This window comes from Chamaea fasciata, unplaced genomic scaffold, assembly GCF_029207755.1.
Source record: "Chamaea fasciata isolate MVZ Bird 193981 ecotype frontalis unplaced genomic scaffold, bChaFas1.0.hap1 SCAF_6, whole genome shotgun sequence".
NCBI classification, from domain to species: domain Eukaryota; kingdom Metazoa; phylum Chordata; class Aves; order Passeriformes; family Sylviidae; genus Chamaea; species Chamaea fasciata.
In genome coordinates this window covers 3832482-3858438 of record NW_027094091.1, presented here as the reverse complement: position 1 = coordinate 3858438, position 25957 = coordinate 3832482, and the positions used below count along the sequence as shown (strand labels likewise).

Sequence of the window (25957 nt, the reverse complement as noted above, 5' to 3'; positions counted from 1 at the left end):
AAGTGTAGGGAAAAATGTTATGTGGAGCTACTGTTGTTTTTCTGTCCTCTCTGGTTCAGCTCAAGGGAAATTTGATGCATCAATGTCACGACACAAAATTTGTGTGTGTGTGTGTGTGTGTCGAAGTTAGACTGAACTTCCTTGGGTGGGATAAAGATGTTAGGGTCAAAATAAATGTGATTAATATGATAAATGAAAGCCAGGACGGGGTGAATGAGTACTACTCATATATAGGGCTCCTAGGCTGCAGTAAAATGCCTTTACAGCATGCAAGCTCTGCTTCTATGTCTTCCCTGGAGTTATCTTTTATGTCTTTCCCTTTTTTTTTTTTTTTTTTTTTCTCCAAAACCAGGATAGATGAAAGAAAGCAGACCTTGGGGCTTTCTCCGCAGAAGTTCAATCCCACAGAAGTCCAAAATGTAGATGGAAAAGGGGCTTTAAAGTTGACTTTGTGCTCCTAAGTCTTGTCACATGAGGCTATTGGGCTATTCACAGGATAAAGTGCAGCAGCCAGCTGTCAGTCAACTAAAATGACTGCTTCAACAGCTGGGAATCACTGGGACATGAACTCTGGCTGTGTTCCCTCTCCTCTAGCCACATCCTCTGCAGCAGTCTGGATTCTGTGGAATCCTCTGCTAATTCAATGCTGACTGGAAGCAATTTTGGATGTACTAGAAATTTGAGCCTGGAAAATATTAAGGAAATATAAACCTTTTCCAGGTCTGGTTAATTAGAAGGACAGAGAAGTGCTAAGTGGGCTATATCAGGGCTAGTAACTGTATACTTGAATCCCCTGTAGCACAAGGAAAACATTTCCAGATGAAGTTTGCCGATTCATCTCATTCCTGGAGACACAAAGTCAAGCAGAACGCACGTGCTATAGAGAGAACTACACTAGGATGGTTTGGAAAAAACCTACAGATATGATTGTCCCTAATAATTTATTGCACTGCTGTCTGATACAGAAGAAGCCCCATGCATAGTTAAGTATCTGTATCCTTTGAAGCTGTGCAGCTTAATTATGGTTTCTTTACTTTTGACAAACCATAATTTCAGTGATGGGCTGGGGATAAAGAAAAACACTTGTCTTAATTTTACTATTTTCAGCATTTCCTCCCTTATTTGTCCTTCGCATTCCATCCATTTCTTTCTACTGATGATCACTGATTATCTTGTTAATAATTTTTTTTCTGGAAGAAGTTGACTAACTATAGCTCTAAATGTGAGGTTAAAAAAGGAGGAAAAGGAATTTGAAGATAATATTGCAAGGCTTTCATTTTTATTCTTCATAGGCCCATAATTAAGCCCACTCTAGTTATCTCTCTGTGGAACAGGATGCACAGGTTAAAACAAGGATTCTTTTCTCTGTGTCTTTGTGTGGAATGGGCTGGAAGGAAGGAATCAAGTAACTAGTCTAATGTAAATTGGCATAGCTCCATCAGCTACAAGACAGACACAAGTGTATTTTTAGTGCCAGAAGAAGCTAAGCTCCCACTGTGGAACAACAGTCTTTGGGGAAGTAGAGGAAGAAAAATACTTTTCTTAGGGATTTCCCCAGGTGAATGTTTCAAAATGGTAATTAAAGCTTAACATAAACTTTTTTCCATCTCTAAGAACCCACAGGGGCAGGTTTAATTTGTCTCTAAGATCTGAGATTTCACTTTGCCAGCTTTTGAAATGTTTTCATTTGAGTCTTTCTCTATTTACTGTCTGTCACTGCAGCTGCAGAGTTGAGCTGAACTCTTTATTTGCAAAAAGGGATTTCTTTTCTTCATGAATAGCTGACTTGGATTTTAAATCCTGTTGCAAGCAGAAAACTTGGGTAAAGGGGATATGTCATGCACTTTTGTGGGTAAATTTCTCAAAAATTGCTGCTTTGCTAACCACAAGAGCAAAGCCAGCTAGATCCATGTGTGAGCACGTGTGTCCATAGGTCCATATGTTAGCGAGGATCCTTTGTGTTTATTTTCAGCCTCTCCAGGCTTCCTGCTCCATAGGACTTTTGTGCTGATTTTGACTATCTTGAAATGGGTTAATGCTCAGAAGTCTCTGGTTTCCATTGGGCTGTGCTGTTCGGAGAAAATGTGCAACAGTACTTCCCATTGGCCAGGTTTTCACAGGTGTTTCTGCAGTACTGAGATGCTCGGGGCACAGTCAGCCTTGTGAACTTTAAAATGCAAAGGGAGTGGATCATCTGAAGTGTTGCATCCCATCTGTAAGCACCTTGCCTCTCCTGTTTGTGTTATGTGCTGAGCAAGAAGAGTGAGCTGAGAACCACGTGCTGATAATTTCCACAGTAGTCAAATCTGCTGTTTTTCATACCCGTTTGGGCCCACTTGAGCCTCACTTTCAGTGTTGGGGGGAGTTTTTCTGGAGTCTCTGCCTTATGTGGTTTCCTTGGGTGCAGAATGAGTGGAAATTAACAGATCTGTTGTGCAAGGAAGCTCAGACTATCGAATGTGGGGAAACTGAGTGTATTCAAAATAACAAATGTTCTTGCAGAAGTGTAATGCTACCCCCTGTTGGAATTTGGGATATATGAAACATAAACCAGAATACATGGAATTGAAGCCTCTGACTTTGTGTACGTTTGCCAGTATGTAAGTGCCAGCCTCTCTAAAAACAAAGTATTTTTTTTTACATAAATAGGAAAGGTTTTTTTCCCTTCCAGTTATCAACCCTGAATTAATTTTAAAATGTTCTTTCATGGTAAAATACAGCTGCAGGCACAGATGCCTGCCATTTTACTGTCTTTCTATAAGAATACAAATGTATAACCTATTCATGTTGTTTTTTATTGTTCATAAACAACTCTTCCTAAAGGCCTTGCAATTTCTAAAAGAAAAGTGCAGCCTCTCTCTTTGCATGGCTAAAGCTACGGGGTTTACTGTCCTTCAGCTGCAAGCTGAGGAAAGAGCACTTGCGTTCATCTGTGGCAGTGGGACTGGCTGAAGCAGTGCTGTGGGTGCACTGCTGGACATTAAACAGTCTGGAAAAGTGTGTGTTTGGACTCTTGTGCACGAGCATTTCAGCAGGAGTTTTCTGTCTGTGCCTTAGGAGATGTGGCTTAACAGGAGCTGAGCTGAACGAGGCTCTGGGGAGGGGAAAAGGGAATGTAATGTTTCTATGAAAACGTCTCTAAAAAGCTGACAACACTGTTTTGAATTGAAAAATCTGCTGTGTGTCTTAATGCTTAAATTAAAAATTATTCCTTTTCATAAAACTGCAGAACATCATCTGGTAACTGTAAATCAGGACAGCTCAGCTGAGGAGTTGGGGGGAACAATGTAGTTGATTCTAATTACCTGGAAGAATTGGTTGTCTTTACTTTGGCCCTAAGAATATATGACATGCTGAACTTCAGATTGTATTGGGGTATTTGCCTTCGTTCTTAGATCTCACAGTTGGAGAGACAGCATTTATCATTTTTGAGCTGAGTGTGGTTTATTTTAATGGCAATTGTGTACGGAGCCTTTCAAGCCCTGAATGGCAGAATGATTATGATGAGATACCTGGTGAAAGACAAGGCAGTGAAGGCTGATGTTATGCATTGTATTATGTACCTAGCATCAACTGACAGGTGTATTTGTTTAGGGTTCTGTGCTCTGAAATCAGGAGATGCTTTGACCCCACTGTTAAGTTTGAGGAATATATCCTGTGACATTTGCATATGGTATTTTTATTTTTCATGAATAATCATTTTTAGTTCTTGTCTTTTAACTCCTCCACATTCTGGCTGTGTTTATCAAATACATTGGATTGAAATTGGTTTCAGAGGCAATTTGCTATATCTGGTGTAGCCATTTCCTCTGGCTAGTGGCAGCCTAGTTCTGGTTCCTGCTGTGAAAAGTCCTCCTGTATCATGAACCAGGAGTGAAGTGTTCTCTGTACTTCAGTGTCTTTGTCCTGTGAGGTCTCTTCAGAATCTTAGATAAACTCATCCCTTCAGCAATATTCATAATCATTAGTGTCCATCTTTCCATTTGAGTTTCTTACACAGCTCTCCCTAGAGGGTTTGCTGCTGCAGTCTCTCTGCAGATTGTCACTATGCTTATGCCTACAAAATCTCTATGAAATAATGAAATGCCTCTACTTGTATAGAAACCAGTGCTTCTGAGTTTCACCTGTGGTTAAATATGAGAGACCCTCACATTCACAGAAGTATCAAATGATTTTGTTTGATCTGGAGCCATCATACCAATCTTTGAGGAACCATAGGAACCTCAAACCTTATGAAATTAGTAAGAAATGGTAAGACAAACCCAAACCCTCAGTTTGACAGAGGTGGCAGAGTGTCTTTATTTTATTTATATGTTATAACTTCTAGTTTTGAGCATATCTCTGTAATCACAAGCTGTCTAGCTGACACTGGTGATAGGACTGTTTAGGAGGGTTTGGTGTTCTGTGCCTTCAGACTTTGCTATCGACTTGGAGTGAGTGTTTCTTCTTTGGGCCAGCTGTACATTCTCCTGACTTATATTTTTACCAGCGAGTATGGAAGCTTGGCTTGTAGCAATGCCTGGAGACAGACACAAACATCACTGATGTGTTTACACCAGGTATATTATATGCCTTGGATGGTATTGCATAGCTGCTTCCCCTAGAATTCTGTCCGAGTACTTCTGTGCATAATGAGATATGTGTGTGATGTTAAAAGGATGTTGTTTAGGTTGAAAAGTTAAGCTCCTCACTGTTAAGGAATTGACAGATTTACTGTTGCTCATGCCATCTTGATTGTACCCACACGTGTGTCCCTCTCGTGCAGTGAAGGGGACAGATGTCCCATGGAAAAATTGGTATGTGACCATGTAATTGCATTACAGTCCAGTTGTTCAGCACAGTCCTAGTGTGACTGCCCAGTGTGTAGTCGTTCTAGGTCTGATTTTGAAAAGCAAAAGGCAAGAGCAAATCATGTGCCTTGTTGCTGTGTCACTTTCCCGGTGGGCTCATATATTATCAGTAGCAGAGCTTGAAATTTGACCCAATCTTGCAACTGAGACTCCACCATCTGAATTTCTGCTGCCTGGCAGATGGATCCAGCTAGTGGCTTTTCTTTCTCTGCCATGTGTGGGCAGCTTCAGAGTATGTTATAGGCAAGTTGTGTCATTTTTGGAGGTAATGATCACGTTCTGATGTTAATGGTTGTGTTTTGGGTTGTGTGACAAGTGGCTCCTGGCTGCAGGCAGCTGGAAAACCCGGAGGAAGGAGCAGGAGATGCCTCTCAGCAGAAGCATATAATAATCACAACTGCAGAGGCCTCTGTAAAAAAAAGGGTGAGAGAGAAGCTAACGACACAAATCTGGACTGGAATTAAACAATACTTTTGGTTGTTTCTCACCTGTTGTTTTTTAAACAAGACCTGTAACTTGTAGATGAGCAGAGCTTGATTAACCCACAGGGTTATATTTTAAGGGGTATATTTTAATGTGGCACAGCCTACGGCTTGCCAGTGCCACTGAAATTGCCAGTTTCATGCCTCATAAAATAGCTGATGTTTGGGCTTGGCTGAGCAACTGGTGATGTCTCTGAACCGACTCCAGCAATCTTTGTGTAGGGTGGCAGTTGGCTTGGGACAGATGAAGCTGAGTAATTAGGAGTTCGTGGCTGAAATTGGAACCCTGCACCTGAAACATGCTATGGACAGGAGTTGGTTTCATTTGGAGTTGTTAGGAAGGATCATAGAGTTTAAAAATCTTGTGTCTTTTGTTCTGAACCTGATCAACTGCTGGGTGAAAGAGCCAATCAAGGAAGATGACCTTTAAAGGTTGCTCCCTGTGCCTTTATTTATTGACCTTTCCTGGGAACTTTGTTTTTCTTGTGGTAGCCTAAGCATTCAAGCTTTAAACTTCACTGTGATTTAGAATAATAGAAGAAGTCTTAATCTTTAATCCTTACAAGAAAAGTACTTTAACTGTCAGTTTCATTAGGGACTGGTTCCTTTTGCTGGAATATCTGAGCTTTGCAGAACTTTTTCTCTTCCATTTTCTAAAAGCACTTTAAACTTTTCTTTGTGACTCTGATTTTAAAATCCTCATTCAGGATCTCTAATTGAGCCCTTTGCTCCTTTATGAAGTCTCTGATAGTTTAAATTAATTGTAATAAACTGTATTATGTGACTGTAATCTGCTGCCTCCCTCTACGCACAAACTATGTGAAGCATTCAGAGGGTTGTGATGACGTGCCACCAGCTACACAAAGCAGGCAGGAGAGTGTTTGTTCGTTGTTGTTGAAATCTGCTTGACAGTTCCTGCTTTTCAGGGACTCAGGGATTTTGAGTCATGATTTTAATGGTTTTCTCTTAAAAAACTGGATGTTTTGCAGTCTTGTTACTACATAATAGCTTTAAAATAAAGGAAGGGAAAGCAGAAAAAGCAATCTAGATCATCTCCTCTGTGAAAATTAAGCATTTGACCAATGTTGCAATCAAGCCTCTGTTTATGAGTGCATTTTTGGTATGTGCAGAATAAAAATCTTACAATGCAAATATTTGCTTCTATTGCTGTCAAGTACAAAGTTCTGTTTCATGACAAGAAGAATCTGGGAGCCTCTCATTTGTGTTGAGCCTTTCTTCTTCCAGTCTGAGGACTCAGACTGGGACTAAACTTCATATATGTGCTTAGACTAAAGCAAAAGAGACCTAAAAAGCATGGAATATTTTGTGGTGGAAGGGACCTTGAAAGGTGATTCCTAGTGTAACCAGGAATGAAATGCCAGTCACCTGATAACTGTGTCAACATTTAAAGGAGGGGACCTTTCAAGATCACCTAGTGTAACCTAGTGATCACCTGCAGTGAGTAGGGACATTTTCCACTAGGTCAGGTTCCTTAGAGCCCCATACAGCCTAATCTTGAATGTTTTCAGGAATGGGGCATCCATAACTTCTCTGGGTGACCTGTGCCAGTGTTTCACCACCCTCCTAGTAAAAAAAAATATATATATATATTCTTTACATCCAGTCTAAATCTACCTTTTTAAAAAAACACAAAAAACCAAAAAAAATCCATTACCCTTTGTCCTATCACAATACAGTCTGCTAAAAAGTCTGCCCCCATCTTTCTTATAATGCTCTGTATGTACTGAAGGGCTACTCCAAGGTCTCCCTGGAGCCTTCTCTTTTCCAGGCTGGACAGCCCCAACTCTGTGTCTTTCTTCAAAGGAGAGGTGTGCTCCAGCCCTCCCGTCGTTTTCTGTCCATCCTCTGGACGTGCTCCAAGAGGTTCATCTTTCCTGTGCTGAGAACTCAAACTCTCAGTAGGTGCAGAATAATGGAGCTATAAAAAGCTGCCAAACTTAGATGAGCTGAAAGAAAAGCTTTATTTCTAAAGATACACAAAGGGAATTACATAAGCTGTGGCTGATGAGGTGTGTCTGAAATGTTGACACAGTTATCAGGTGACTGGCATTTCATTCCTCTTGCCAGTGATGATGGAGCCCTGCTCAGCATTCAAACCTACAGAAGCTCATCTGCTTTTTCTTGGAAGTGTAGGTTACTCCATTTTAGGAGGCAAAATAGGAAACAAAAATATTTTGACTCTGTGAAAATACTTGGTTAATATTGATCAGCTGTCCATCATAGCCAATAATGGGAAGAGTAAATTTTAAGGCAATATTTTCCTTTTTTTGTTTCTATCCACCTAACTTGCAAGCTTCTGGCTCCTTTTTATGCTATGGAGGTCAGCCTGCAAAGCTGTTCTGGTGCTTTTTGTCATTATGAATCTGGCAAAACTTCTTCTAAAGCCTGGAAACGGCAGTAAAGTATCTTTGCTCCTTGCTGTGGTGGTTATATTAGATGATCTGGACTTTTTGGGCTGATCTTGGACCCAAAGACTAAAACTCCCATAAGCAGCACCACAGCAGGATTAGGTATGTAGTCATTGAAAAGTTGTATACAGATGGGTAGGCCTCTTCATATGGGACAGTATTTTTAACTGCTGATTATTTTTTTATGAGAACTAATGTGATCAATCGCATATTTCATGAAATTTAAAATGAGTGAAAGTTTGAATTTAATAAAATGAAACTTTAAAGAAAAAAAAAAAAGTGAGAGGTAGGCAAAGATATTCCAAATATACACAGAAAGGGGAAAAGAAAATCCCATTTTGATTGTGAAAAGGATTATGTGCCATGGTGGTTATTTGTACACACAGAAAGAAATGCCAGGCTTAAGTTCCATTTAGCTCTTTAGGGCAACTGAGCTAATCGATGAATGATGAGCCAGCATATCAAACCAGTGGGTTCTCCTAACATCTATCATTGAACTCTACCCAAGGTATTTGGAAGCAGAACATAAAAAAATGAATGTCATCTGACAGCAGCCAGATCACTGGCAGAGCTAAAATAGCCCTGGGCATGCAGCTGGTGGTGTGTGGTACACGAGTGCTGCGGATCTGCTTACGGGGGGTGTTGCAGTTCTGGGGTGGCTGGAGCCAACAGCCATGCATCCCAGACCCCAGCACTCTGCTCCTGGGCCAGAGATAAAAGTTCAGATGTTAGGAGGCTATTTAACTTACATTTATGAGTAATGCTATGAGGCATGCAGGCCCCAGATAATCATGTTAGGTTTTGTCTGAGTATCGTAGCAGGCGTAACAAAAGCATGTGATTTGAGTGAGGTCACTTACCCCTTTTCTCCTTTGATGTAATCATAGAGATCTGCATCATGCTCTGCATTTGAAAGCCATGCACTTACATTTATACGTAATTTTAAAAGTTTCTCCTACAGGCAAAAGCATGTTTTGCTGTGTTTTGTGGAATTCTAAAAGGTGCAGCTTTTATGTCTCTCCATTGTTCTTGCTGCTGAGTTGCCTTTGCAGTCGCCACTGTTCGTGAAGTCTCTGCCTTAGAGAGGATTGCAGCAGGAGGCCTCAGATTTGCAGAAATAATAGAATATGATGTACTGAAAGGGGGAAATGAAGACAATCTTAAAGACTGAAAAAATCGCTGAATAACAAACTCTGCTTTTTTTATTATCTCAGGCTTATTTCTTTATCTAATCAAAGCTGATTCTTGTAGTTATTTGTTGTCTTTCCTATAATTTCAATGATACTTTAACTGTGTTCCACATCTGATGTAATTTCACACATCAAACTTCTGTTGGCATTTTTGCATATTTGTCAAGTATAATCTAGTATTTTCTGAAATCCTGTGGGCTGTTTTTTCTCTTTCAAAAATGAAATCTTGGCCATGTTTCTGATTTCCACCCCTCCTTTCTACTTTTATATGCTTCCTATATTTTGTCAAGTTTCTAATTCTTGTAAAGATATTTCATTCTGAAATTTTCTGTTTTCTTTAGGGAACAGCAGTATTACAGTCTGGAGTCTTACCAGCTATATCAGGTAGGAGCCATTTAGTTATTTGCTTTATTTAACAGTGGTGTTTGAGTCTCAAATTGTGATAAGAGAAACAGAAGATTTATGAAGGCAGAACTAAATACTATATTGAGAGGTGTCCTGTTTATGGTTGGTTTTGCTGCTGGCATTCATGACTGGCAGTTATGAAATACATTGTATTCTGTAATACCTTGGCTGAAAAGATAATACATTTTTTTTTCCCTTTTTTTTGTGTTAATCTGTAGAGGTTCAAAGTCGTCAGATTCTTTAAAAAGCTGTTTAGTGCCTTTGCTACTTACGTATTCAAAGAACACCAAGAAATTTTTCTTTTTCAGCTGTATTGCCACCAAAGGCAAACTTGATTTTTATGTTCACTGTGTATAAACAGTTTCCTAAATAAAACAAAATCACAGGAATGAGTCTGTACCAGAAGCAACTGGGAGATGCTTCTCTCATGTCAGTGAAACTGTTGATTGACCAACAAAATCACTAATGAGAGTACACTGAGTATCTGGCCTGGAAAGATTATTTAGGCAAAGGCACTGGCCGTCCTTGGATTGTAAACCTCTCTATGAGTGGAATGTCCTGGTCACCCAAGTTCCCTGTCTAATGCATCCAAAGTGGACTGGCACTTTTGAATTATCATTTTACTTCAAAGAAAACATTTCATAAGCATTTGGTTTTGTATGATTTCTCTCCATCTTAGACCTTGGAGACAGCTGTGCAGAGAATTGGTTAGTATCTTAAATGACTTTCCATTCCTTAAATAGTTTACCGGATAATTCATCAGATCCATTAAATTTCATAGGATGCCCACCTCCAACAGACATGGAACAGCTCTTTGTGCTTGGGTTTCTTTACTACTTTAAAAAACCTTGGCAAATACATAAAGCAGTGTAACTGATGGATACTTGTGTGAACAAATCCAGTAAGATACTCAGGATCAGGAGGTGTCTCTGGAGAAGGTTAAAAGTAACTCGCTTCCTTTGTCTGTCTTAGCAGGAGAAAATCCAGAAGCATTCAGCAGATCTTGTTTCTAGTTATTCCACTCAAGTCAGTGGAATTACTCTTGATTTATAGAGGTGTAAGTAGGAGCCCAAATTGGATCATTAATTTTATCTTTCCCTCTGGTACTCAAGTTTCTAGTCCTCCACTCAAACCAAGGAAACCAGAACACTTACGATTAAAGTGTGTGTAAATACAGAGAAACTTCTGCTGCATGTGGTGGGCAGTGTGTTATTTCTGTATTAATTTCAGTGTCAAGTTAATTTTGGAGGCAAACAACATCTGACAAAAATCTTAGACTATTCATGCATATGAGGGAGTTAGTTGTTTTGGTAAAACCTATCATGAAGCAAATTGGAACTGCAGAAATACAGGACAGTTTTTTGTATCAACAGAAAGAGAAGATACAAGACTGAAGAAGTTTGAGCAGGTGTGTTTTATTGTCTAGTACACTGGGAAAATATAGTTTATGAAAAGAACTCTTTCAAGAGTAATTATAAATGCTTAAGGCAAATGCAGCATCTAAAGCCAGTGACTGAAGTTTTCTTTGTGGGGTTTCACCTCTCAAATGCTCCACTATACCAGTGCAATTTTATTCTTCAATACTAAAGCTGTTTTCAGAATACAAAAGGAGCTGAAGTTTTCTGTGTCTCATTGCATTTTTATTGTTCTTAGATATTTCATTTTATTTTTTATTGTTCTTTTTTCATATTAAAGTTTTGTCTTTCATACGTGTGAAGTTTAAAGTATAATTGAACTTGGCATTGCAAAGCATTCATAATAACTCTATAGCATTTGAATATTTAATCCAAGGTATTAACTGAAGGTCCCAGGGTGCTGAGCAGTCATTCACACTGTTCTGTTGGACTAAAGGAACTGCATTAGAACTTGCCTATGGCTCTCTGTTATGAGAGATTCTTATCCATTGCTGAGAATAAAATGAAGGCACACTAATTTGAGGAAACTACTTTCAAAACCTGTATTGTGCATACACATGGCAAGACACCTCTGCCAGCATGGATGATTGTACAACGTCCCAACACCCAGATATAGGATTTCCTATTGTAGCAATACTCACAAACACGTTTCTTTTTAATCATATTTTCATTCAAATACACTGTAATGCAAACCCATTCCTTCCTGGGCTACAGGTGCCCACATGTTCTGTGAAATATTTTTGCTCTTGAATGTCTCAGTTCTGTAGCAAGACATGGAATTAAACAATCACAGATCCATTGTTTGTGTATTTTTCAATTTATTGGTAGGGAATATGGCTACTCTCTTTCTTCTTTTAGTTGGATATGCTGAGCAAAAGACTCAGCAGCTTTAGAGAATTGTGTTTCATTCTAATGGCAAACAGAAAAGGGTTCTAAATATGGCAACAATTTTAAGTTGTATTACTAGATGGAAAAAAAACAAGTTGGGGTGAATCATTTAATTCTGGTTTAAATAATTTGGTTGCCTTTGTTATAAATGTCTTCGTAAATATTGCCTAGAAAGAGAGACTGAATTAGATTACTTGAGTTTGTAGGAGGAAAATGTTCCCATTGTTATCAGAGTTCTGTACTACAGATAAAGGTAAGGGATTCTTGGGAGTTGTATGATGTGTGAATGTGTGCTCTTAAGTGTAATAGGCTGCATTTATAATTATGATGGACCTCAAAATACCATGACAGGATAGAGGTTCAAAAATATGATTCAGATTTCCTGAGACTGCTGGATTCTGCAGACACCTCAGTTTAGTACATTTTGTGTGAGCAGTTCTCATGGGACCTGTACAGAGACTCTCATGACTGCTCAAGAAATCCTGTAGCTTGATCTGGTGGTTGCAGTTTCAGAGATACGTATGTAGGTATTTTTCTCTGGAACTGCTTATGTGCTGTGAGTTAAGGGATCGTGAATAAGAGTCACATTCAGTGTTGGGAGGTGAAGCAACAGACTACACATTCCTTCACCGAATGGTGAGCTGAAGAGCTTGTCATTATCCTCATTATCTTTCTGGTACTATAGACCCAAGTATTGTAGGAAAAATAGGAACGATGCAGTTGTCCAGTGAGAGTCTCTGCCCTGAGGTGTGGATGTTCTTCTGTGTGTGTCTAACAGATGTTTAGTTCTGCAGTGAAAATCCTTAAGCCACCTTGAGTCATCTGAAGACCTCTGCTAATCTTTCATTTACAGTATGTTTCCTAGCAGTTGTGCTGTTTCTCATTATAATTTAGGCCTCTTATTTAAATCTTGTTCTTCTTTCTATTCCATTGGAACACCTTCGATAACGAACCTCTAAGCTCTTACTCATAAGGGCAAGTGATTTCCTTCAAAATATTTGTATTTTCTCAGTTGAGTAGAACTCTGTCACAGCAATCTTCTTTTATGAATGATGTTTAAACCATGAAGCTGTTTTGTGTGGAAGGGAAATGCCACTATTTTTGTCCTTAGGGAAATGCCACTATTTCTGTCCTTAGCTGCCAGCCCCTTTCAAATGAGCTGAGCAGACTGAATCCCAAGACTCCTATTTAGAGAAAGGAGGCTGGTAGCTGGAATAGCTTGCAGAAGTGCTTAGGGACACTGCAGTCCCTGGGGAAGGCGTTTCATGCCAGCTCTGTGCACCATATTTCAGAAACTTTCATCCTTTCCCAGTTCCCACCGGGGAGCTGGTTGTCTGGGCATTCCCATGAGCCAGGCCCAACCCTGAGTACTTCAACACTCAAATTAAACTTCCCCAGAGGGAGGTCTGATCTCCCTGTGCCTCTGTGCCACAGGCTCTGGCTTTGCAAAAACCAGTAGTTGAATGGGCAAGTAACAAATATGCTCCCAGGGAATCAGTGCATTTTAAATATTGCTTTTTCACTTGTAAATTATCTCCTTTTTTTTCTTTTTAATTTTTTTTTTTTTAATTTCCCCCCTTATTCCACGGGAGCAAATTCATCAGCATTGCAAGAGACAGTCTTGCTCTCTGACAGCCTCTTTGCTTGCAATACCAAACCTACACAATGCTTGATGGGAAATGTCTGAGGGGATGAATTAAGGAATTAACATAAAACAATGCTGTGGATTGGAATTCAGCTAAAATATCACCTGAATGCTGATTATGAACACTGTATCTCTATTAGATTTTTCTTAGGTAGATAGGGACTCAAGACAGGCAGACAAGAAGAAAGATTAAGAAAAATTAAGTATGTAGCAGGTGCTGGAAATGAAGCTAGCTGTCTGACAGCTTAGCTTTTCTGATAGAAAACTAGGTGCTTTTTTTTGCATTTAAAAATATTTTTATTGCATAGCTATGCAGCATGACACTTTTGTTCCAAGCTTAGGAGTCAGCTTTTAAGGAATTAATTCAGAGCAATGAGAAAGAAGAATCCGGGCCATACTGTGGTGGTTATTGTTGCTTAGGTTGAAAACAATTTACAATTCTCACTTTTTTTCAGGATTTGTGATGTCAGCTCTTCAGATGTAGGAAGACCAAGTGCACTCTGATATTTTTATTGAGCCAGTAAAGGACTGTGTGTTGAACAGTGTCCACCATAGATACGTCACCTCATCCCTTATAGGGCTCAACACTGTACTAGAAAAACATCATTCTAATGAGAAGCTGATGAATGAAACCCTGCTGTAATATGGCATGCTCTTTCTTGGTCCTGCTTTATTCTACAAGTCCACTCAAAATAATTCTGTAGGGGAAGAAATACAGGAGCTCAGAAAAAGTAAGCTTTCCCAGTGAATGATCCCAATGCTGCTGCTTCATCCTCTGGGCTGAGCAGATCCAGCAGGTTCCTCTTCTCTGTATTAGTTGTGACAGAAGGTGGGTGAGTCCATGCCACAGTAACCCTCTAGTCCTGTCCTTTATTTATTCATGATTTGCTTCCCCATGTCAGCCTTCTCTGACACTGAAATCTGGGGAAATTACATATCCCAGCCTTCTAGAACACAAAGGTGAGGACCTTATTTGCACATATAAAGATTATTTCAAATTGTTTTAAAAAAAATTTGGTTTTGTGAGTGACCTTTATCCCTGGCCAGCGTAGGTAAAGCATCTTTGAAGGTGTATTTTTCAAAAAAAAAACCCCAGACACTGAATTTCCTGGCACAGGAAAACGGTAATAATTCTAGCCTAACACTTTTGCAGATTTATGGAGAGGAGGCTGGGCTGGAATGGCCCACAGCATGGTAAGATGAATAATAGCTAGAGGTAGTTAGATCCTCTGTTAATTTTTGCATAGACTAAATAGAGATCTTTAAGGAGCAGTATTAGAACAGAGTGCTTGAATGCATTTCTAATTTTGAGAGATTCTACCACTTTTAAAGTTGTCTGTTAGAGAGACAGGAGGCATTTCTGAATATGGAGAAATCTGCAGAGCAATAGGCATTTTTAAGTATCCCCTTCAGCTTTTACGTCTTGCAGAAAATGCCTTTTGTATAGCAGAAAATATATGAAATGACTTTGAAAAGCAAAGAGAACAAACAGGGAAGTTTTGCAGGGCAAATACACAGCAGCAGGAAGTTCTCCTGTTACATTTACATGAAACAACCTCCTGGTGTACTTGCAGTGTTTCTCCTGCCAATCAGTCACTTTAGCCTTTGGATGCTCTTTTAAGCAAGGTATCTGTTTTCAAAGGAGGAGATGGGATGTTGCTTGGGTGAGTGGGTCAAAGTTCTTCATAATAAAGCTAGTTTTAATTCAGCAAGGGGCAGGATTTTATCACAGAATGTGGTGTTTTCTTCTGTCCTGACTCGTTGTCAGGATATTTAATAGCCCAGACCTGAAGAGTTTGTGACCTACCCCTCGAAGGCAGAGTGGAGGCTGGGCAGTGAGAAGAGATCTCTTGGTAAATGCAGTGCAGGGCTGTGTGTGTCCCCTCGCTGGTCATGCAGTAATAGGTCAGAAGATTTGAAAATGTAAACTGTGTGGGCTCAGTTTATGGTTTCTATTCCATCTTCCCTCTGTTTTGTTATTTTTTTTTTCATGGCTCTTTCTTGTACCACGTGTGTTGTAAACTGTCTTTTTTGTTGAAGAATGGGTATAAAGCAAAAACTATAAAGTTAGAAAAATATGTCAAATAGTTGTTATTGTCATTGAGCTACATTAAACTTTTGAGTCTAATCAAATGTCAGAATTCAAAATATCCTGCAGAATATTTTAATTTTGCCACATTTTGAATACCTTCTTCCTCTTACACGTTGAGGAAAGTGGAACAGAAGTAACTCTCTTAATGAGATACTCAGTTCTGACAGAGGCTTGAGCAAGCCAGCCACACATAACTGGATGGCAGGGGAAACTGGAAAAATTATTCTTAACAATCCCTTCTAAAAGGAAAAGAATAATGGAAGGGAGTGTCTGTCTCCTGCTGGAGACTTTATTTGCTCTGAAATTTTTCTTGCTAACTTGCTTTTTCCATTCCTGCAAGTGTTCTAGAATTCATGAATAAGAAACAAACCAGTTTTTACAGTAGCTGAAAAGAAGGAAGAAAATATCTGGGTTGATCTCTGTTGACATGTGTTTATATGATGAAGTTCAAAGCTTCAAAAAAATTCCCTGAGAGATTTGACTATGTAAATATTTGTTAGTTGCCAGATTTGAAAATGAGGAAAAATGCAACAGGTCAAATCCTGAAACATTAACATGGTTCTTTTAAATAAGCTCTGAATAGGAAAATTTAAACTTGACCATAAATGGATTGGAATATCTTATTGTTTTAAATCTCCTTTCGTGTCCTGGGTGTTCTTCACAAATCCAAAAAATGTTGCTTAAAAATCCACAATGCCTCTGGAATAATTTCTGCTGAATTGCATTAAGTTTTTGAGGGAATAAAAAACCCCAACCCCACACTAGTTTTGTGATGAAGCTGGAATTAGCATAAAGCTGTAATCTTCCTTCAAAGTGAGGTGAGGCTTTTGGCTTCCTAAAACATATTCTGATGTTTTTAATGCAGAGAGAGGATGCACTGGTGTGAGAAAAAGGAAGATGAGTTACAGAGAAAATATAAGTAAATCAGCTAGCCTGAGGCTGTCCTATTTCTGCATTTATTTTTATCAGCAGTCTTGTTGAAAACAAAATTCCAAATAACATTTTTAGTTGTAAAATCCTCACCAGAGTTCTACAATCTGTAAAGGTTCTACAATCTGTTCTCATTTGTTAAAACACAAAATCAGATTATCGGTATGGCATACTTTAAAATTGAATTTTGTAGCCTTGGATTATGCTAAATATGCTTTCATGTAAATAATGACAACAAACTAAAGGCTTTAGTTCAGTTGTGCCCTTTTGAAATAGTTTATTACTCTTTTAATCCATTGTCCTCATTAAGTGAAATAATGAGTGGTTTTTTAGATTTCTAAAATTGTAGAATTAATTTGACAAGCTTGGAAACTCTCGGATTCAGAATTAAAATTGTATTTATATTTCATACAGGAGGAAAAAAAAAAAAAGAAATTTAAAGGAATTTTTGTTAGATTCCCAGGCCAGGCAGTTTTCTTGGATATTTCAGAATATTTATCTTACAGAATTCCTCCACGTTGCATAAGAGCTATGGTAATTTTTGGAGGCTATTTTAAAAAATAATTTGCAGAGCAGTGTCTCACCTGCTCAGAGACTATTCATCAGCTTAGAAGAGTGTTAATTTTACAAGTGAACCCCAGCAGGCTGCAGCACATGGCAGAGCCACCCTGTCACCCGTGGCAGGGTTACTCATACCCAGCCTCCCACCCGATTCCTCTTCAGTCCCCGCTACTGCACAAGAAGTTCCCTCACACTTATTCAGGCGAGGAAGTAAATGCCACTCAGCTCTGCTGGGGTGTCCACAGTGACAAGAGCAGAGGGCAGAGGTTCAGGGCCGGCTGGGCTGATGTAATCCCACACCCAACAGGCGGGGATGGTGCTGCTGAGTTTGCTGGTTAGAGAAGGAATGTGCGTGTGTGCAGACGCTGCACGGGTACCACCCTGCAGCTTTCTGAGTTGATAGCTCTTGTTTCCTCAAATTTCCCTAATACAGCTTCCTGCCGGCCGGAATCAGGCCGGGGAAGGGAGGCTGGCTGTGCCATCTGGTGTGTCCATGGGAAAGCTTTCCTGGCTGGAACACCGGGAGGATGTTTCACAAGAACGTGCTGTGACCTGGATTCAATCCCCATGGACCAGATCCCTTGTGTTCCCTTGCCCCTGGCCTGGTGGTGTATCCATGTCTAAACATGGCTGGTGGACTGCTGAAGTTTTCTCCTTCACTTAGATAGGTTTTGGATCCAGTCTGACCAGATTTTAATGAACACTTTAAACTTTGTTGTTGCTAAAGCTACATTATGGATTGCAAAGGCATCTCCAAACTCAGTTCTCGTTGCCATTTTACTTCTTTGCTCAAGACAGCTTTCCCTGTGAGGAAAGTAGTACTCACCACAAACAGGGACAGACAGCATCCTTAGGTTTTATAGAAGGCGTTCTTTCTCTTGAAAGGAAAAAAAAAACCAACAACAAAATTAAATTTTAATGCCACGAACTCAAGACAAAGAATTTAGCAAATTTTTTAAATTGCCTAAATGAAGAACAATGCCTTGTAAATTTTTTGTGTTTTGTTTTATTTTTTTTTCTAGTTGTTTCAAAAACATCTACTAAAAATGAAACAGGCGTTTAGATTTAATGTGAATCTCTGTCTTTGAAAACAGGTGGTGCTTCTGTCATGGCAGCTTCTGGGTCTTTGAAAGTGCATAGAGGGCACAGTCTCCAAGCTGGTAAGTAAAAGTAATTATGAGGTATGTGTGTGTATGTAAATTGAAACTAATTTAAACTTAAATAATTTTAAGCTTCAAAAAATATTAAAGGCAATGCATAATTTGATTCCCTATTGTAAGGCTTACGTATTTCTTTGGGTTTTTTGCTTTGAGGAATTTTTGTCAGAGAGGCATTGACAGATGGGATAAGTTTAGAAGAGGCAGTGACAGATGAGATAAGTGATAGAGTTTAAGCAGTAATCTTATTCACAGCAGTAAAATGCTGCCATCACTTTAACAAAGGACACCCACCAAAAAAAAATTCACCTCAGGCCATGAGAAATCCTGTACCCTAACAATGATAGGCTGGAAAAAACACCCACCACATTTAAATATACTTCTTTATGATAATGGGGGGAAAAAAAAAAACAAAAAACACTGCCAGCAGATAGACTTATGTGTGTTTGTTGTTCGAAATTAATTGCAATATGTTCATTCTATGGACACAGCATTTTTGCTTGCCTGGTTTTAACGGGGGTGGAGTCTGAGATGGTGAAGAAACGTGGGCATCTCTTTTCAGCTTTATGCCCAGGAAAGACGGATGATATTGTGCACCCTGGCTTCTTTGTGAAGATGGTGATTTGCACATGGAAAGCAAAGTTGTCTTTGTAAGGGCTAGCTTCAGCATTTTCGATGATTTTACAGAAATCAAGAAGTTAACCATCATGCTGGAGGTGGAATTTTAACAAGAGTCTTCCAGATGCTCCCAAGATCACCCACGCATTGCTCCCTGATTCATGCATGCAAGATAGCTCTGCTCCCACACTGATGTACAGCAAAATGCACTGCTGTTGACTTCAGTGGCCTTCAGTGGAAATAGTTGTAAAAGTGTCCTAAATTTTATTTCCTTGGTGTTACGCTCATGAGGAAACGCTGACATCACCGTTACAGAAAAGTCAGCGCTAGCCGCTGTTTGTGCTTTCTGAGATCATTCTGTACGGTTGAGTTTGAAAGGTTACAAGCCAAAACCAGAAAAGCATAGGCTTTGATTATATTGTACAAATCCCTAAATCCAAAGCCATTAACAGTGTTCCTGTGTTCTAGGTCCTAAAGGTGGGTATGAGATGCTAACACTTCCTTCAGAACCTGGAACTCCAACTAGTTCTGAGGAACCTGGTGAGTACAGATTTTTGTCAGAGGGCACTAACACTTCTTGTTTATTTTTCATTTTCTTTTTTATTTTTATTGTTGAGATAAGAAGATTGTTGAGATCTTCTAAGTGTAATTTTTGAAGTGTTGCCCTTTGAGCATGTGAGCTTTATATGGCTGCTCTCACAAACACTTATATTTGGGCTGTATTTATAGTGCTGGTTTTCTTTCTGTGTAATTAATTGTTCATGTCTGTGTATGGTGCCTATATTGGGTAGAAAATATGAATAGCTAACACTTGCTGAAAGAAAGACTGCAACACCAGTTTCAAATATAACTCCCTTTTCCCCTCCTCATTTATAGTCTTCTCCTTTCTTTTCTCAGTTGAGGGTCACTGAATTTTCACTTTTACTCTTCTGCTGTTACTTGCTTGACCATCGTTTTTGATTCCTATTGTTTCTCGCTTTCTCTTCAAGCATTAGGATATTCTACCAATTCTTTCACAATGTTGTAACCATGCATTGTGGTCTGTTTTTTCTCTTAACTCCTCTCTCCACAATGTTCTCAAATACTGGCCCTCTGACCCCTCTTGGAAGCCCCTCCTGTCTCTGCCCAGTCAGAAGGGACTGCTGAAGGCATTGTCCATGGATCGCTCTGTGCACCATGTTTTTATTAGTAGGAACATCTGACTGTTTTGTGCTTTTTAAATAAACCCTTCTCTTCAAACAAATAAAAGCCAGTTTTCAGTGCCTAATAAAGTTGGGGTTGTTTTTTTTATGTGTGTGTGTTGTTTTTTGGGTTTGTTTTGGTTTGGTTTTTCTGTTTGGTTTTTTTTTTTAGGAAAAATGAAAACCAAGTATTGCTATGTTTACAAAGAAAGCACAGTTTCTATTGAGACAGCACTGACTGAAGAACAGGCTTTTCCTTTCCTTCCATTCCAGTTTGCCCAACTGTTTTTTTTGTTGTTGTTGTTTTGTTTTTGTTTTTTTTTCATTCTACTTCCTCCTTTGAGAAGAATATTTGACTGTTTCAGGGTTTTTTTCTGCGTGTTTCTTTTGCTTTTCTTGCACAAAGCCCTACCAGCTCTCCACGTGCAGTTTTTTAGTTCTCAGGAAAATCCCTTGGCTTGTTCTCACCAGGTATGACGTTCAGCTTCCTTAAACCTGTTAACTGTTTAGTTCTATAGGGGATCTTGCTCGTTTTCATGCTAGCTAATTTTGAGGATGCTTCACTTAACAGTTACATCACTTTAACAGCATACAGAAAAACTTCAAAAATTATCTTTTCCTTCACAACTGTTCGTGACACTGTGCTTCAGATTGTCACTTGCTTGCAACTTCTAACTTCTTGTGCTGCAGGTTTTCAATGCTGTGATTTTTTGGAGTCCCTTCTTGCTCAGTCAGGCCAAGTTCCTCTACAACACTGTGGACACAGTAACTGAAAATAATTTCTGAGAATGATGTTTGAAAATATAAAAATCCCTTCTGCATTCGCTTCTGCACTGATTTTGTCATTTTGTTCCTGACATCTTGCTTTGCAACAGCAACTTGAAGTCTGGCTGACAGAGAAACATGTATACTTTTTGGATTTTCCTGTGTATTTTTAATGAAAATCTGTGAGAAGGTTGGCCAAATTTCCAGTCTTTTCAGTTTTTGGACTGTATAGTAGTTTCATTTGATTTAAACAGCATATGCCTGGGGAGATTCCATTATCCTGGAACCTACCCATACTGTTGCCTAACATTGTATAAGTTATCTCTGCTTCTCATAATACATCCAAAAAAAAAAAAAAAGAAGAAGTTTCCCTCTATGGTTATTCACTGCTGCTGTTGTCTGGCTATAAGAAGTCATTTTTCCGTATGCTCTAAAATGTCTTGATATCCTACTGCCTCTCCATTCACATCTCAATAGTGTCTAAATGGGCCAAAAGGAAAAGCAGGAGTTTGGACAAAAAAAGATTTGATATGAGTTCTTTGTGGGGACAAGGAAGGGCTTAAGAGGAGAACTACATGAAAAGGAAAACCTCAAAGTGATACCATTTTCCCTCTGCACTCCTCTGTCTCAAACTGACTTAAGAGTAGAAAGTCTTCAAGGGTAAGGACTCCAACTGGACTGAACAGGCAGACAAGATTAAAATAATTGAAAGCAGGGCTAGATGAGGTCTTGGGAATCAAACCAGCAGACATAAAAATTGTTGTTTTTAAGTCAAAATCGTTTCATAGGAACTGTTTCCTAGTAGGTGTTAGTCTGTGTCTTTTAAAAGAAATTTCTAGAAAACTCTGTGGGATTTCCTCTAAAGTTCTTGTGATCTTTACTCTTTAGAAGGGTTTTCCCTCTATTTTTTTTACCTGTCATGAAATTCCTTTAATACTTGGTCTGTCCCCACTCAGCATTATTCATTTTTCAATTATTTTTCAGTCCTGCACGGGGAAGCCATCAACGTTGTCCCCTCGAGTTTGCCTTCCCTTTGCTTGAAACAGTTCTTCAGTCTCTGTTTTTGGGACATGCTTTTAAGAACCTCTACTTATTTTGATTCTGTCTTGCAGATGATATAGCAGTTCACATCTTCCTAGAACAAATGACTTCATATAAAGTGTTACTAACCTAAGATAGAACTGGAAGCCTTGTGAGGTTTTGCTGCTGGTGGAAATGTCTGCAGAGTGTTTGCTTTCTGCCACAGCCAAGATCCCTGTCTGTGGTCTGTGGCCTTCTGCAGAGACCCTGATTTGATCAGTGTCTCAGTATATTTAAGGTAGAAACTGTAGTTTTCTCCCACCTACCACTGAGGAATGTCCTGCTTGGCAAGCGGAGTTATTGCTGCTCAGTGTTTGCTTTCAGTGTGTCTGTGTGAAGTGGATCATCAGTCATTGCCAACAGCTCCTGCTGTGACTTTTTGTTTATTTCAGAAGGGGCAGTAGGTTATTCAGCCGATGTCCCTACACCAGAACGACCCCACAGTGAGACAGCCACGTATGTTAATATTCCTGTCAGCCCTACTTCCAAAAAACAGCTTCACTACATGGAACTGGAACTTCAAGAATCTAGCACAAGCATAAGAGGTAAGGAAGTCTGTGGTACAAAGAGTATGCAGAATGGAGTATGGAGCATGTGGAATCCTGATTTCATACAGAGAGCAGATGAGGGAGCTGGGGGTGTTCTGCCTGGAGAAAAGGATGCTCAGGGGGGACCTTATCACTCTTACAACTACCTGAAAGGCGGTTGTAGTCAAGTGGGGGTTGGCCTCTTCACCCAGGCAACAGTGGCAGGAGAGGACGTGGCCTCAAGCTGCCCCAGAGGAGGTTCAGGACATCAGGAGGAATTTTTTCACTGCCAGGATGGTCAGGCATTGGAACAGGCTTCCCAGGGAAGTGATGGAGTCATCATTCCTGGAAGTGTTGAAGAAAAGATTGGATGTGGCACTTAATGCTGTGGCTTAGTTGATGGTGGTGCTCGGTCAAAGCTTGGACACGATGATTTGGAGGTCTTTTCCTACCTTAATGATTCCATTATCTACCCACAGGCTTCTTCTAACAGAGGAGTTGAACCCTGTTATGTTTCTGAGGCAGTTTTTTAAATTGGCATCTCTGCTTGGAAAAGATTTTTGAGTAATGAATTTCTTTAAGATGTTGCATCCCTTTGACAGGTGACTGTATGTGCGCTCCTAAAGTGAACATTTCAAACTCTGGAGTTTGAAAGACAGTAATTTTCTTGTGTTCTCAAGATGTTCATTGCATACTAGGACTACACTTACCTCATTTTTCTTTCTTGGCTTCAGAAACAGGGCTGTGGGTGTGAGTGTACAGGGCTTGCTCCTGAAGACACTGGCTCTGGAGCCATGCAGCAAATGATTCAGAGCAGAACACAGTGTTCTTCTGTCTGCTCTCCATGAGGGACTGTGAAAGTGCTACAGAGAATGCAAATGCTTTAATTTTTTAATGTTTTTTTTCTGTTTGTTTTATTAAAAAATTATTTTTTTGGTTGGATATTTTACTTCTAATGCTTAACTTGGGCAGTGAGCACATAAACGTGCAATAGATGCGCCATGTATTGTCATTTAGAGATGCAGTCCTTGCTACAGCAAGCCCCTCATCAGAATCTGGCATTTAATTCCTTACATTTGATATTGATGGGTTTTCCATCTATACTTCTCAGCTATAAAGATTTTAATTTTTATACTTCTAATTTCAGCAGCTATATTAACTTTGAAATGATAGCCCTTTTCCTGTTGCTTTTAAAATGTTTTGGTTTTTCATTATGTAGTTTAAAGCTTCTTCCAGAACTTAATATGGTTCTCTCTACAACATTGTGTTGCAATGTAAAAGCAATATTTTCTCTTAATTTTAAAGACAGTGAACCAAGGCATTAAAAATGAAGAGTCAAATGCTATAAATGTTCCTAAATATCAACTACCCTCCCAATCTCAAATTGTGTGACTCTAAAGGTGTCTTTCATGACCAGAAATATTTTTTTTCATATTAATATTTTCCCAGCCTCTAGCCGTATAGAAGTATTAAGTATTAAGGGAGTGAGCAGCTTTTGTCTCCCCTATCTCCAAGAAAAATGAGCTAAATTGTCATCATTCTGTGTGAGGGGTGAAGGTGGTTTCTCTGGTAAACATTCACAGAGTGCCCAATGTAGACAAGAACACTGCCAGCTGCCACAAGTGTTTTCTGTTCAAACACCAGGTATTGTTCATCTCCTGTTTGGTAACCTGGTGAGGAAGCCCCCCAGAAGTGGGAGAGCCAAGTTCAAATTTGTCATTGGCTGGGAGTCATAGGGGTAGAGATTCAAACCTGGGCCAGAAATTCAAGTGGCTCGCTCATTTGAGGAAAACCAGACAACTAAAATATGTAGATAACAGAGCTTTGGAGGCGTTTTGTTTTAGCTGTGGTCATCACCTTGCTCCCTTTAGACAGCTTTCTCTGAGACTGGACAAAAAATCACCCAGGAAATCTGCAGAAGAATTGTCACAACAGCTTTTTTTTATTTATTTTTTTTTTTCCTCAGGGATATGTTGAGGGGTGCAGTCTTTCACAAGTTTCCATTTGGTGTTTCAGGGAGTGGGTCATCCCGCTACGCCCAGATCGACATTGCAGCCACCGAGACGGCGCACAAAGTGGGCACGCAGCACGCGCAGGAGCGCCTGCAGGAGCTCGAGCAGAAGAAGAAAGGATCTCAGCAGTGACCTGCCTAGGAAAGAACTTTGTGCTCGCCACAAATTCATTCTAATTCATCTGCCGAAAGACTCACGTTTGTCGTAAAGAAAACACTCGCGCAAAACGCTGCGGTAACTTCCTGCAGTTATGCCAGATTCATTCCGATGTCTTGATTCCTAATTGGAAAGCTGGTAGCACGAGGGGTGTGTGTGGTCTTTCCTTTTATTTTAATTTGGTTGCAAAGTCCAGATTTTTTTGTCATATGCAGTGACAGATGTAAGTTACCTTTTTCTACAATTCTAAAATCATGGAGAACCAGGAACCAATATCAGTGTTTATTAAATGGTGGCATTTTCTTTGAAAATAAAGAACTTGAATGCGTGTAGGTAAGGGAGTGTGAGAGTGTGTGTGGTAAATGTACACATATGTTTGCATATATCTGTATGTAAGCACGCATTACTGATAAAATATATGTATATTTCTGAGTGTATAAAATGCACAAAACCTCGATTATTAATTAATATATTAATGGACTCTTACAAAAGCAAGAAAATTCATTACCTGCTCTTTTTGCAGGTACGGTTTGGTTCAATTTTTGTGCTTATTTATGGACATGCTCAACTACACCTATGGATAATTCAGTTTTATACCTCACCAAGTCCTGCAGCTTTGGCAAAAGTTGCTCAGATGTAAAAGCTGTCATATCAGGGATGCACATGTGTATGCAAACAGACAAGAGCACACGAACAAGTTGTTTAATTATGTCTGTAAACCACAGTAATGTGGAGGGGCATTTGGGTTCTGCTCTTAAACAGCCTAGGTCAAACCATAAGTTGGATTTTGTAGTTGATGGGTACTTGTAATTCTTGGCAATTTTTCTGGAGTGGAACATATGTATCACATTGAAAATCAGGTCTCAGTTTTCTCACGCAGCATATTTTAAAGCCAAGGTATTCAAAAGAAACACTAGCTTTTCAATATTGAGTCTTTTATATCACAAAAACTATTCCTATTGTAAAACCAGCATCCACCTTAAATCTAAAACTTTTATTGGAAGATTCTCTGCTGTCCCTAAGTCGCATAAGACCAGTTCTGTGTAAGAGGATGTCTCCAGAGAAGCTACAGGCTTGAGGCACAACAGGATTTTATCTTGTAAAATAGGTTTGCCCATGAGTCTGCCATATCTTGCTTTTGTACAGTGAGATTTTAGGATTCAAAACTTAATTTCCCATGTTGTGTTGTCTATGTAATTCTTTTTATTTGTCCTCATATAAAATGTTATTTAAATAAAATGTTATATAAAATGTATGGCAGTAACACTAGACTAGAAAAGAAATGTACTTAGGAAGGAAACAATTTTTTTTTTCTGATAACATATAAGCTTTGGCTTCCAGAAGTTGCCAGGGGTGACATCTTGGGTATCATGATTTTTTTTTGTGTCCTTTTAAGATCCAATATCAGAGCCAAATTTTGTTTTCTAGATATGCATTTTAATTTATATTGGTGAGTGGAAGTTTTGTGCCAGTGAGGGTTTCACTACATGACTTAGAATGAGAGGTGGGGTTTTGATTTTGAGGCAGAATTTAACCTATAAATTTATTTGAATGTAGCCTCAATAGAAATGTAAA

At 39.3% G+C, this 25957-nt stretch overlaps 1 protein-coding gene across 1 annotated transcript in view; it reads left to right on the top strand.

The window, feature by feature from the left end:
• Nucleotides 1-25934, top strand: part of DOK7 (docking protein 7) — a 60113-nt gene extending 34179 nt beyond the window's left edge. The window contains 5 exon segments of the mRNA XM_066185244.1: nt 9292-9334; nt 17981-18046; nt 19130-19201; nt 22080-22232; nt 24231-25934. Of these exon segments, the coding sequence (XP_066041341.1) occupies nt 9292-9334; nt 17981-18046; nt 19130-19201; nt 22080-22232; nt 24231-24358 (462 nt within the window). The 3' untranslated portion in view covers nt 24359-25934.
• The last annotated feature ends 23 nt before the right edge of the window (nt 25935-25957 follow it).